Genomic DNA, 13,167 nt, shown 5'->3' with positions numbered 1-13,167 from the left:
GTGGGACCTTTGTTGCTGTGCGGTTCCTTGAAAGGGGGAACAAAGGCAGCAAGGAGATTCCACTGGAGGCTCTCCGGCTGGATGAGCTTGAGGAGACATTCAGAAAACTCGCACCCTTGACTGCCAAAGGAAAATCCACACGGGGAGAGCAGGACCTGACCCAGAATATGACACTGTAGTTCTGGGCTGCCTGTTCAGGTGTGGAAAATGAATCCAAGAGGGGCAAGCGTTCCCTGCTCCCAGGGCAATCTCAAGGCAGCGTACCTAAAGTTACTCAAGCGTTCCCCAGCAGTCAGACGGAGATTCAAAGGTTTAAAACGGGCAGTGTCTTGATAGGGGCACCAAAAGAGCAAAAAAAGGATGCTGCTGGTTATATTTCATTCAAGGAAAGCTTTAAACAGAGAAGGCCCCTCCCACTGTTTTCTTCCTGTCAGAACATAATATATTTATTTCCATCCCAACACTGGAAGAAAGGCCTCTTTGAAGATCTTTACACATGGGTAAGAGGGTGGAAAAAAAGAGGCTGCTTTGAATTCAAAGCAATTTGGGGATATGATGCTGGGATGAAGGTGAAGAGCTCCCAGTAGGAGGCCACTTGATACTCATCAAGCTGTTTCCTGCCTATTAACCATCCATGACTGATGATGAATGTCTCTTCCCCACCTCAAGCTGCATCTAGGTGGCTTCTCTTAGATCCTAGCTTGACAGAAACACCTCCTAAGCTGCCCGGATTGTAGTTACCCTTTCTTTCCGCAAGAGAGATTTGTCCTATCAGAAGAGATTCATTAGTAGGGCTATTTTTTCCCCCCTGGTTCTCAGAAGCACTGCTGGGTGTTTCTGTTTTTAACCCAGCTTCTTCTTGATCTAGTGATGGCAGTCTACTCTGGCACCGCTCAGGCCAGCATGCCAAGCTATGACATGAGCTGGATGGCATAGCATCTCAGTTTTGAGATTTATTGCCTGAGGCTGGCCCCATTATGATTCTGCCTGGCTTGAGATTAGAATTTGCTGGAGGAGAGGATAGAAGAAGCGGAGCCAAAAAAAAACCCAAACACACTGGCATTAGTTGCGTATGCAACACAGAATTTCTTTTTTCTGCTCCGATCTTGCCTCCCTAACCTCTCACCCCTCCTGCTCATGGCAATGCTGGGGATTCCAAGGAGTGTTGGTGAGGAACCTCATGCTCAAGGCAGGGCAGAAGTCCTGAGTCACAAACGGCTACTAGCAACCTGGCACCCTACAGTTGAACTGTTACTCCTTTCATTCCCAGGCAGTTTTTCTAACTGTGGCTTTATGCATGCAAAAGAAAGCAATTAGGAGCAATCGGGCATTGATCTATGAATAATGGCCAAAGGGTATATGGATGGGATTAGCTGTGGACAGGCAAATAAATAGGGTTAAAGCAGGAGTAGGGAAACTTGGCTCTTCTATCTCTTATGGACTTCAACTCCCAGAATTCCTGAGTGATCCATAAAAGCTTTGTTCCCCATCCCTGGCCTACTGGTTTTTCAGTTGGGGGGGAAATCAGTTTTTGACTTGGACTGTTCAATATACAAATGTAGGACATATTCTTTATATGTCCCATTCTTTATATTCTTTATATGTCCTACATTTGTATATTAAAGAGTCCCATTCAAGTCAAAAATTGATTTCCCCCACAACTGAAAAACCAGTAGGCCAGGGATGGGGAACCTTTTATGGCTCACTCAGAAATTCTGGGAGTTGAAGTCCATAAGTGATAAAAGAGCCAACTTTCCCTACCCCTGGGTTAAAGGATTGTGGCTTTCGGATTAACTGTTGCCCTCCTACCCTCTAGTGGATGACCTCACAGAGAGAGTGACTTGGCACATAGTACTTCAGACCATTGGCATCTACGCATTCCTGAAGTTCCTTCAGGGAGGAGGAGCAGGTAAGTTATTGTGTGAAAGTTATAAGGTGCATAGGATTGGCTGAAAGTTGCTATGGGATGCCTATCTTCTACCTTAACATCTGTATGACATTTCATTGATTACCTTGATAAACTTGCCCGGTTGGAGGCTTTAAACACTTACGTGCTCAGCCCCTGTGTAGCTAAAACAGATAACACATAAACAGATAACAGATAATCAGAGTTGGAAGGGACCTTGTAGGTCATCTAATCCAACCCCGCTCCAAGCGGGAAATCCCACACCATTTCTGACAAATGGCAGTCCAATCTCTTCTTGAAAGACTCAAGTGATGGCGCTCCCACAACTTCCGAGGGCAACTTCTGTTCCATTGGTTGATTGTTCTCATTAAAAGAATTTGTGGGGAAATATAAATGGATCACGGTGGCTGGAGAATTACAAGACTGAGGCAAGACTTGGCCAAATGGTTTTGGGATTCTGAGCAATTGAAATCTGCTATTTCTGACAGGCCCCAGATTAGGGAAGAATTCTTCCTGTTCAAAGTATTGGGAGTGCAGTCAGGTTTTCAGCTGAAACAAAAAAAGCGCATGCATTGAAAGAAAAATACATATGCTTGGCTGTAGGAACAACCGGCTTCATTAGCAACATGCGCACTTTTCTGTGGATCCGCGTGCAACAGTTCACCAGCCGCGAAGTCCAGGTAGAGCTCCTCCGGCATCTCCATAACCTGTCTCTTCGCTGGCACCTGGAGCGCAAGACAGGCGAGGTGTTACGCAGTGTTGACCGAGGCACTAGTAGCATCAACAACTTACTCAGGTATGCGGACATGTCTGACTGGTGGGAATCCCTCAGTGTTCAACAGCTGTTGGGGATTCCTGCAGTCAGCTCTTCTCCTTCTCACCCCAGTGGGGGGGGGGGGAGGAGTTTTGGAAGTGTCCCGTTGTACACTGTATGATCTTAGTTCCCCATCCTCTCATCCCACAGTTACATCATATTCAGCATCTTACCCACGGTGGCTGATATTATAATTGCTATTGTGTATTTCGCCATTACCTTCAGCGGCTGGTTCGGCCTCATCATCTTCCTCTGCATGAGCCTTTACCTCAGTGAGTGTTTTGATGCCAGGGGCAGCAGTCTCTGTGTGTGGGGGGAGGGGGGGGCAGAAAAAAGTTTCCATTGTCTTCAGAATTAAGCCTGTGGTACTGACCTAAGGGAATTAGGAATTATAGTTTAATAGAAGTCCTCCCCCCCCCCCACTTTATGCTGTTTTTCCCCGATTGATGAAATTAGAATCCAGAATTTCCAGCCATGAAGGCCAATGGTCAGAATAGCTGGGTCTTCTGGAGTTAGGTTGCCAAGATATTTGGAGGAGAGGCTGTTTTAGAAAAGGAGTCCTGATCCTGTCCCCAACCTGGACAGTTAAAAGGGATTTTAACTCTGCTCCTGCTGAGACACTGATCCAAATTGCTCCCTGAATATGCTTTTACGTTGCTGAACAAGCAGGGGCTCATTTTAGCAAGGTAAATGACACCCAGGATGAAGTTCTTTAACCTTCAGCTGCCCAGGGAGAGAATTCTGTATCTCTTCTACTCCTCTCAGATCTCATAAGCAAAGGAAGGGAAGCTATACAGGTAGTATGACAGACATACACACATCCTTTTTTGTTGTGATCTGGCATAAAGTACCTTATGCAAATCTCAGACAATAAGCTAACTTCGCATTGAGATAGATTCAGACTCTTGTCTGTTGGAGACTAATTTAACACAGTAGGACTTAAATTAGGCATGACTAATTTGTCTTGTTGGTTCTGATGTGATTAAAATAGGGGTAGGTAATCCATGAGTGGCATGTGGTTCATAAAGCCCCTACAGTCACCAAGTAAAACTGCTGAAAACTGGAGGGAAGATTGGGTGTTTTTTGTCATTTTTCGGTAGAAAACCAAATCAAATATAATCTACAAAGTAACTAAAGTCGCCACAAAACCTAATCTCCATGAAATGCCCTAATATCCTTGAATAAGTAATGTCATAATGTTGTTGTCCTGCCTCCTATGGAGTTCAGTATTTCTCTCCCCCAATCCCAATGATTTTTCAAAATTTAGCCCTTCAACCGCCAACAGATCTTACTCTTTTCAGAGAAGCATGAGAAATTTTCTCTTGGTCCAATCTTCCATTTAATTGTGTCTCTGTAAATTATATGTATTCAGCATATTTTAATGGCATGTATTGCCCATTAAATGGCTCGTGTGATCTGCTATTGCCGGGGCGGGGGGAGGGGTGTAGTTGGGAAGGGTGATTTTGTTATATTGTACTATATTAATTTATTTGATTATTCTTGTTAGTTTTTATTGTTTTAAATGTGGTTTTATATTCTGTGAGCCTCCATGAGTCGCCATGAGTCGCCATGGGCCAATAGGTGGCAATATAAATTCAATGAATGAATAAATAATTAGATATTTGGTAAGTTTGCATGAAATCCTCTTTCGCAAGTCAGAGTAGAAGGCCCTGTTTAGCTACTCATTCCTAAATGGGAAATGGAAACGAAATGGGGAGGAGAATGGTTTTGCTCTTGTCTTAAAATAAATGTGTCCCATTCAGAATGCTTGTTTAAACTGTTTTAATGGATTGTCTTCATATAGGACAAAAGTAAAAAACCTTGTGACTGTGCAAACATAGGAAATAATGAGAAATGTGAATGGAAGTGAAAGATGCCCGTGACTTTCTGTATTTCATCCAACAGTCACAAAGATAGGTGCAAGTATAATTCATTGCCTTTTACCAGCAAATCTTTTTTTTAAAAAAAAAAAACTTGGTTCAAATTAAATCCCCATTTCACACAATGGAATCTTTAGTTTGCCAGCACAAACAACATGAGTGCAGCGACAAGCAGTAGCTACAATGCATTGGCTTCTGAATAGATCATAAAAAATGGACCAACATCAAAAACAGACTTTTGGCTGCATCTTTTGCCTATGCACAGAATACTTTTGCATTTGGCTATCTGCAAAGCAAATAACATAATTTTTGGAAATCTGCCCCAAAAGGAAAAAAAAACCAGGGACAATATCATAATTCAGAAATATTGACTTTCCCAGAGAAACACATTAAAAAAAATAAAACAGTCAATCTAGTATCAAGTAAGGAGCAATTTTTTTCTTATCTATTTTTTTTTTTTTTTAGGAAAAAAGCAATATTTTTCTTGTCTTGTTTACTTGTCCTCAGCCCCACCTTCTTCTCCATTCAGTATCTCATACTATTGACAGCAGAAGGGGAACATGCCATGTTTTATTAATTAATGTACTCTAAAACTTCATAGTTGTAGGATTGTCTTTATTGTAAAAAAAACGTAGGATATTTGAACACTCGGACAAAGTGAAACAAAATGTCTCATTTTCTCTTGCATTCAAGACAGAGTTTAGGACAAAGGGATGCCTATTTCAAGGTCAAAACAATTTGTACATCCCTACCTCGGAGATATCACTGCTTACCGGTTGCTCAGATGTCTCTGTCAGGTTGAAAGAAGTAGTACACGCACTGAAATAATTTTAATTTTCAAAAATGCTTTTCTCTTTGCTGCTTTTTGAATAGTTTTGCTTATGAGTCGGAATGAAAGAATCGAATCCTATTTCTAATAATGCCTGTGTGAATTTGCTATAGTGATAGTCAGCCTCTTTTTTTTTCCACGTAGCACTGACTATAATACTGACTGAATGGCGAACAAAGTACCGCCGTGACATGAATCTTCGTGACAATGATGCCAGATCTCGAGCTGTTGACTCACTTCTCAACTTTGAGACGGTACTTAGGACCTCCACTTACCATAAGCTGGTGGGTGGGAATAGGAAGCGCAAGGAGTGGCAGCAAACCATTCTGGCTGCCTTCCACCCACCCCCCACCCACCCCCTGCATTGCTTGAAATTGCTTCAGTTTCACATTATTGCTTAGAGGAGGAAATTTCCTCTTTGATCTAACGCTCAACACCCCGCACCCCGTCCAGGTTTAATGAATATATCTTTGTGTGTTAAGAGTTAACTTAGAATAAAAGTTGGGTGACTTAAGAGTAGGGAACATCATTTCTGTACTGACCTGTCCCTGGTTTCATTTGTTGCAGGTGAAGTATTACAATGCAGAGGACTATGAGGCTAGACGCTTCAATGGTGCCATTATCAAATATCAGGTATAGAAAGATCCTTATGCAATGTTTGGAGTTGTTTCTGTTATAAAGCAATGTTGGGGTTGTGTTGTTTTGGGTCAGTTTCTTTTTCTGTTTCCCTTCAGTGCCAGCAAAAATGGAGGGAGAGAGGTCTGTCTGTCTGTCTGTCTATCATTCTATCATCTCTATACTCCTATGTTTGCATGTATGGGCACATGCATACAGTAATGTGGAAGGGAAAGATTTTTCTTGGGGAAGGAAGTGGGAAGCATTGCACATAAGCATCTAGGAAGGGAATCAGTAAGAGTATCATAACAAGGGAGAGTGAAGACATGGCAAACCGGAGACATTTCCTGGAATTTTGTAATACTGGCACGTTTGTTAAAGATTATTCTCTCTGCCTGCTAGTAAATAGCAGGTACTCCTCAACTTAACAGCTGAAATTTGGGGCTCAGTTGTGGTCGTTAAGTGAACGTTGCCCCATTTTACGACCTTCCTTGCCACAGTTAAGTGAATCACTGCAGTTGTTACATCAGTAAGTGGTTAAGTGAATCTGGCTCCCCCATTGACTTTGCTTGTCAGAAGATAGCAAAAGATGATCACAAGACCCTGGGACACCACAACCATCATAAATATGAACCAGTTGCTAAGCATCCAAATTTTAATCACGTGACTATGGGGATGCTTCAATGATCGTAGGTGTGGAAAACAATCATAAGCAGGGGTGGGATTCTACTGGTTCTGTCCGGCTCTGTAGAACCGGTAGCTCTGAAGAGCAGCAGACATAGAACTGGTTCTATGTCTATTGCTGTTTTGGCCCACCCGCCCGCCTGGGCTCTTTTCTGACCTTTATTTCCTGCTTTTTCAACCTCAGCTGCCGTGTGAGGCACAACTGCGGTTGAAAAAGCAGGAAAAAAGTGCTTTTTCAAACGCTGCTTCCTTGCATGCAGCGCTACTCAGCTGTCCAGGCAGCAAGCTGACAAAGATTGACATGCGCGCAGTGTGCAGGGAAGCACATCGTAAATCACCGAACCGGTAGTTAACCCTGTCGGATCCCACCCCTATCATAGGTCACTTTTTTCAGTGCCGTTGTAACTTCGAACAGTCACTAAACAAATGGTAGTAAGTGGAGGACTATCTATATAACTGCTCAGATGCTGCCCAAACTCTGTAGGCCTAATCAAGCAAGGCCATGGCAGAATTTTCTATTGTGGAGAGTTTGGATAGACTCAGAAACCTATCCTGTATATAGGAGAATGAGCATATCCAGAGGAAGGAATTCTAGAAAAGCATTGGGTGGCTGATCTAAATTGTCTTGTAGAAGGATGTAGAAGACATAACTTGTACATTCCTAGATGCCTCATTGGTCTCTGATGTGGAGGCTAGAGAGTGCAAATTCTGTTGAACAATTTCTGTGGGCTGCAGAGTTTTCTTTTTATTTAGAGCAAGAATAATCATCATGTCCTGTTTTAGCTTTCCAGGGCATGGTAATTCATCACAAGTCAAATATTTTATATAGTTTTATATAAAAAATATCCTAATTAGTCCTGATGGAGTACCACTTAAGTATGAACTAACCATGTGCTGCAGCTCCCAGAAAAGCAAACCCAGTCCTAAGCTACATCAGCAGAGGGATAGCATCGAGGTCACAGACAGTGATAGTACTGCTCTACACTCCACTAGTGAGGCCACCCTTGGAATCCTGCATCCAGTTCTTGTCCCCATGGTGCAAAAAAGATGCTGAGGCCCTAGAAAGAAGGCAGAGAAGACAACAGAGTTGATAAGGGGTCTGGAAGCTAAATTTCACGATGAATGGCTAAGGGAACTAGGTATGTTTAGCCTAACAAAGAGAAGACTTGGGGGACAGGTGTCTTCCAATACTTGAAGGGCTGTCACATGGAAGAGGGGGTTGATTTATTCTCCATAGGACCTGAGGGTAGGACAAGAAGCAATGGATAGAAGCTCATCAAAGAGAGATCCAATATGGAAATAAGGAGGATTTTTTCTTCTTCCTTTTCTTTTGGTAGGTTGCAGAATGGAAAGTGAATGCCTCTCTGGCCCTGTTAAATCAGACACAGAATCTGGTGATTGGTGTGGGGCTGCTGGCTGGATCCCTCCTATGTGCTTCTTACGTGATTAAGAGGAAGCTCTATGTAAGTTCTCGCTGACTGCATTACTGGAAGTGCTTTGGGTCTCTCTCTGTATTGAGAATCTGAAACGAGAACCAGTCTACAACTTGTCCTTACTGCATCAGGCTTCCTGAATGATTTGCCATGAGTTAAGAAGTTTTCAGACCATGGCTGTGCGTCTTCACAAAACTTACTAAGTTTTTAAATGTCTGTAGCTAAACACTGAGCAGTTTCTACATATTTCTGCTTGTAAAGAAAAAGGCAGTTGACCTGTTTGAAATACATGCGTGAAATTGATACTGGAAATACAGCAGCGCTAGGTTTCTCTGCCTAACACTTAGTGGTAGTCTTGGGACAAGGTGCAAAGTCCCATGAAAAGCAGGAATGCTCTAGTAACTCAATAGCTGGAAGAACTTGCCACATAAAAATATGAAAGTAACTGCTGAATGTCTTTAAATTTAGTTGTGTGGACAAAAGTCTTTGTAGTATTCTATAAAGTAGTGTTTTCTGAATTTAAGACAGTGAGATTTGAAGGTAAGTCTCTGGTCATGCTGAGAAAAGTAGGCAGCTAAGGGCAGAGAAGAAGATTAAAACAAAACCAACTGGAGAATAGGACCTCTGAGAACAAAAGCTTTTGCAAACAAGAGGCCAAGCTGGAAAAGATTTATCACCAATTAAGAGATCTAAGCAGGAGGGTGGGGTGGGCCTTGCCAAATGGGAACTGGTTTCCACAAACATCAGAAGAAAGAAACCAGGATGTTTTGGGTTTGTACTCCAGATGTGAAAACATTCCCCACATGGAGTGCAAACTGAGGGACAGGAGGCACTTTTGAAAACAAGAGGAGGTCATGGAGAAGTACGGAATGTAACATGGCTGGCACTTTCAGATCTAAATTGAGGGAAATGTGTCGAGTATGAATTGCAGGCAAGCTAAGCTTGATTAAATGCTAATCAAAACAAAACAAAAACCTGGGAGTTATTGAACCACGCTGCTCCAATTAATTTTGGCTGCGAGGAATGCTGCAGGTATAACAGTTTTATCATCAGCCTAGTTTGAAAGATCATTTGGGGTTCCAGGAAGGAATTATTTTACCTCTCTTTCCTCTCTGAAAAACATTAGTAGGTGATGAAGAACTTGTGTTTCTTCTGTGATTGACCATTGACCATGCTGTGTTGGAGTTGCTTACAAGAGGCCAAGATCTTTCTTTCTTTCTTTCTTTCTTTCTTTCTTTCTTTCTTTCTTTCTTTCTTTCTTTCTTTCTTTCTTTCTTTCTTTCTTTCTTTCTTTCTTTCTTTCTTTCTTTCTTTCTTTCTTTCTTTCTTTCTTCCTTCCTTCCTTCCTTCCTTCCTTCCTTCCTTCCTTCCTTCCTTCCTTCCTTTCTTTCTTTCTTTTTCTTTCTTTCTTTCTTTCTTTCTTTCTTTCTTTCTTTCTTTCTTTCTTTCTTTCTTTCTAAATTAATTATATAGCCACCCATCTCACATAGGTGACTCTGAGTAATGTACAAAGTTAAAAACTCTTTACTTCCAGTCATGAATAATTTTCAACCTGGTTTCCACTTGTGTTAGATTGTAGGTTGTTAATTTACATCACAGCTCTAGACAAAAATTCACACATTTCCTCTTTTCCTCACATCTTTTCATGGAAGCAAGTCAGGAAAAAAAGTTGCTAGCCTAAACAGTTCCCTAATATGAGACATATAAGCCTCCATCTGCAATCTAAAAGATTTAGAACAGAAACTTAAGGTTGATTTAACTGGTAAATTCCTTCCTGCTTTCCTGCCTTTCTTGACATCACACTGCAATGGAAATGTTAGCTTTATCTTTTTTCTTTCACATCTATCAACAGTAGATTGAGAGGTGTAGTTTGATCCTATATACCTGTAGAAAGGCAATGCCTTAAACTGCCCCAAATATGAAACTTGGTCCTTCAAATTAGCTCTATGTTAGAACACACAGAAATCTACCATTTAATTGATAGAAGGAGAAGACAGAAAAACTTAGATATAACTGTTTATTGTCATATAAGTTGAACTTTAACTTGGTCTAGAAAACTCAGCCTATGTAGTCTCAAGGCTGGATAAATGGAAGTCATTCTGTAAAAGGCTTATACGTTCAAAGGGGGGCTTAATTGTTGTTGTTTTTTAACAAACACAGCAGAAATTTATATATTGCATATGGTATCATCTCAGGTCAATCACTGTGCTTCAACAGAATATTTGATGTTTTATTTCTATTCTCTGAACATCAATAGGACATTTCCCCTTGATTTTTTTAAAAATGTTGAATATCTCAAAGTTATAATCTACTTAAGTAAAAAATAAGTCACCTCCATTGAACAAAAGGCAAGGGAAGTAGAGGTAACAGGGCTCTTGGACACTTGATCTTCAGGATTCTTCATCTGAATTTGAAAACTCCCTATTGGATGCACTGTTTGGGAGGGACAATTGTTATAGCAAAAACGGATATATTCTTCCTATTTCTTCCAGGTAGGCGATTATGTTCTCTTTGGCACATACATTATTCAGTTGTATACTCCACTGAATTGGTTTGGCACATATTACAGGTAATTTCATTGCTAGGCAACTGTTTTGTATATTTATTAACCATTTGGGGTGATACAAAGAGAAGTGAGTTTATGAACTTGGGGAAGTAAACTGGGTTTATACTGTTATCGATTTACAGCCTGCTCCAAGTAGAGCATCATATCTCATTTCTCAGGTTTCAATTTCCCTATAACAAGAAAAGAACTATTGATCTGAATCTAATAATAATACCTACAGCAGCAATAAACAGAACAGGGATCAGGTTAGATGAGTACCTCAGATGAATGGTATAAGAATTGAGGAACAATGCATTCAGGCTTTTTGTTTATTTGTTGACAAACTCATATAGCCACCTAGCTCAATCTACTTCAGATCACCTGGCATTCAATCTATTTTGTGCCCATCATGACTCTTGTGAATAGCGTTTGTTTTATACAGAGACTGGCAGCAAATAGAAACGTATCCATTTCTATGATACTTGACGTAAAAGAGGAATTAAACTAATTACTGAAATGTAGACTTATTTTAAAATTTCAGATTATAATCTTGTAGGAAAGAAAACTCAACAGAATACATTATATTGCAGGCAAGCCTTGAGTTATACCACAACTGAAATAAGTACAAATGAATGTTTCCCTTGTACTTCAGCTTTTTTTGTAGTGGGCTAATCGCTTAATCAATATAGGGAAGAACCTTGATAATTAACAAAATACAAAGTTAGTTATTGAAAAATAATCATGTCATGGAAAAGTATTAAATAGTATATTTTGTTCTATTCAAGTACAAATATTTCCTTCTTATAATAATTCCTTTTGCATGAATTCTACGTCTAGCAATGAAAGGAATTATCATTAAAGTTTCACATGCCTAGAAAGTTGAGCTCAGATTTGAAAAATAAAACTCAGCCCTAGGAATTATAGGTCAATTTCATTTTTTAAAAAAATGTTTATTTGTAATTATTTAATTTGCCCTCTCCTTTACACTTCCGCTATCAAAGAGATTTTTAAAAAGGTGTGAGATAACTTACTATGTGAACATGTGTTAAAAATCTGGGAATGATGGGGTTTGTGTTCATGCTTAAGGTATAAAAGGTTGCTGTATTGGGATATAAGTACTTGTCTGCTTCACTCCCTTTTATTTTCTGAAACCTTCATACCTTTGGTGCAATGGAGCTTCTGCTTTTCCCTTCCAGAATGATCCAGTCCTCATTTATTGACATGGAGAATATGTTTGAGCTCTTCAGCGAGGAACAGGAGGTAAGGCAGATCATACCTCTGGAGAATCAGCATATCAGATTAGAGTGGATCAGCTTATTTTCCCTTCATTGTTTATTACAACCCATACATTATAAACTACAAGAGAACCTAATTAATTTTCAGGATATATCCTAGCTTGGCCACTATTGTAACTTTTTTTTAATAGCCATATTTGAGTTAGCCAGGATAACATTTTCTATTTTCAGACTAGTAATTTTTAATCGTAATACTGGCATTTAGGCATGCCACCCTTAGAATCTGTATCCTCTCCAAGATGTATCCCTGGAACATACAAATGTAAAGTTCCAGATCAGACTTCTACTATGGTGGCAACTGTCCAGAACTTCCAAAAGAAGCCTTTCTTACCATCTGCTATCTAGCTTTTATTATTGCAACTGCTACAAACTTAAGGTTGTGCCTGAAAAACAAGTGTTCTACCTCAGGGATGGCACTTCTGTACTATAAATGGCTTCCAAGAGCAACTTCTTGGCCACTGAGACAAGTCTTCCTGCCTCTGTCAACTTAGCCAGCCAGGATCTGAATACAGAAAATGTTCACAGATGTGTTAACTTGTAGGTGAAGGATGAACCAGGTGCTGGAGATCTTCGATTTCTCTCGGGGCGTGTGGAATTTGAAAATGTCCATTTTGGCTACACAGAAGGGTGAGTAGAGAAGGAAATAGTAGTATTGATAGTGACAAAATTGCATGTTAATCTGAAAAAGAAGGGTTGAACAACATCTTTCCAATGGTAGACAGGTCACATGGAGAATAGGTACTCAGTGAATTTAAGAAAGAGAAAGGATAGTAATGGTGACAATATGAATATGGGTCATATGCCATCTCATTAAAGCTTACCAACTCCGGGCAAGATAGAAGCTCAGAAATAAACATGTTTTGTGTCTCCTTTCTGAATTATGATCAGTGAGAAAGATAGGGACCTTTCCTGAAAGTTGTTTGGGGAATTAGTAAAATAATTCAAAAACCTTTCTTTCTTTTATCTGTATCCTTAATCCTCTTAACCTAGGTTGCTTCTGTGGAGCAACCGTGGTCATTGTTATTCAAACTATTCCTCCAGCAAAGTGGAGGAATTCTGTTTCTGGAACAGAGGGGGGGGGGCATCATGTGTGGGAGGTCTCACCGGGGAGTTTCAGGAGAGCAGTGAGAGATGGGTGACTACTCTCTTTTCTTATTCTCCACGCA

General features: G+C 40.4%; 1 protein-coding gene across 2 annotated transcripts in view; it reads left to right on the top strand.

Annotated features, from left to right (window-relative positions):
- ABCB6 (ATP binding cassette subfamily B member 6 (LAN blood group)) overlaps positions 1 to 13,167 on the top strand; it is a 36,916-nt gene that overhangs the window by 15,496 nt on the left and 8,253 nt on the right. For both annotated transcript variants that reach the window (XM_026665568.2, XM_087950421.1), the window contains exons 5-13: positions 1,817 to 1,909; positions 2,510 to 2,702; positions 2,871 to 2,992; positions 5,574 to 5,683; positions 5,997 to 6,062; positions 8,066 to 8,191; positions 10,654 to 10,730; positions 11,903 to 11,966; positions 12,543 to 12,628. In XM_026665568.2, coding sequence (XP_026521353.2) covers positions 1,817 to 1,909; positions 2,510 to 2,702; positions 2,871 to 2,992; positions 5,574 to 5,683; positions 5,997 to 6,062; positions 8,066 to 8,191; positions 10,654 to 10,730; positions 11,903 to 11,966; positions 12,543 to 12,628 — 937 coding nt within the window. The remainder of the gene's footprint in view (positions 1 to 1,816; positions 1,910 to 2,509; positions 2,703 to 2,870; positions 2,993 to 5,573; positions 5,684 to 5,996; positions 6,063 to 8,065; positions 8,192 to 10,653; positions 10,731 to 11,902; positions 11,967 to 12,542; positions 12,629 to 13,167) is intronic.

The sequence above is a fragment of the Notechis scutatus genome, chromosome 1 (genome assembly GCF_049901735.1).
Source record: "Notechis scutatus isolate UNSWTSFEM ecotype Mainland chromosome 1, rNotScu1.2, whole genome shotgun sequence".
In the NCBI taxonomy this organism is placed as follows: Eukaryota; Metazoa; Chordata; class Lepidosauria; order Squamata; family Elapidae; genus Notechis; species Notechis scutatus.
This window is presented reverse-complemented; position numbering and strand designations above follow the sequence as displayed.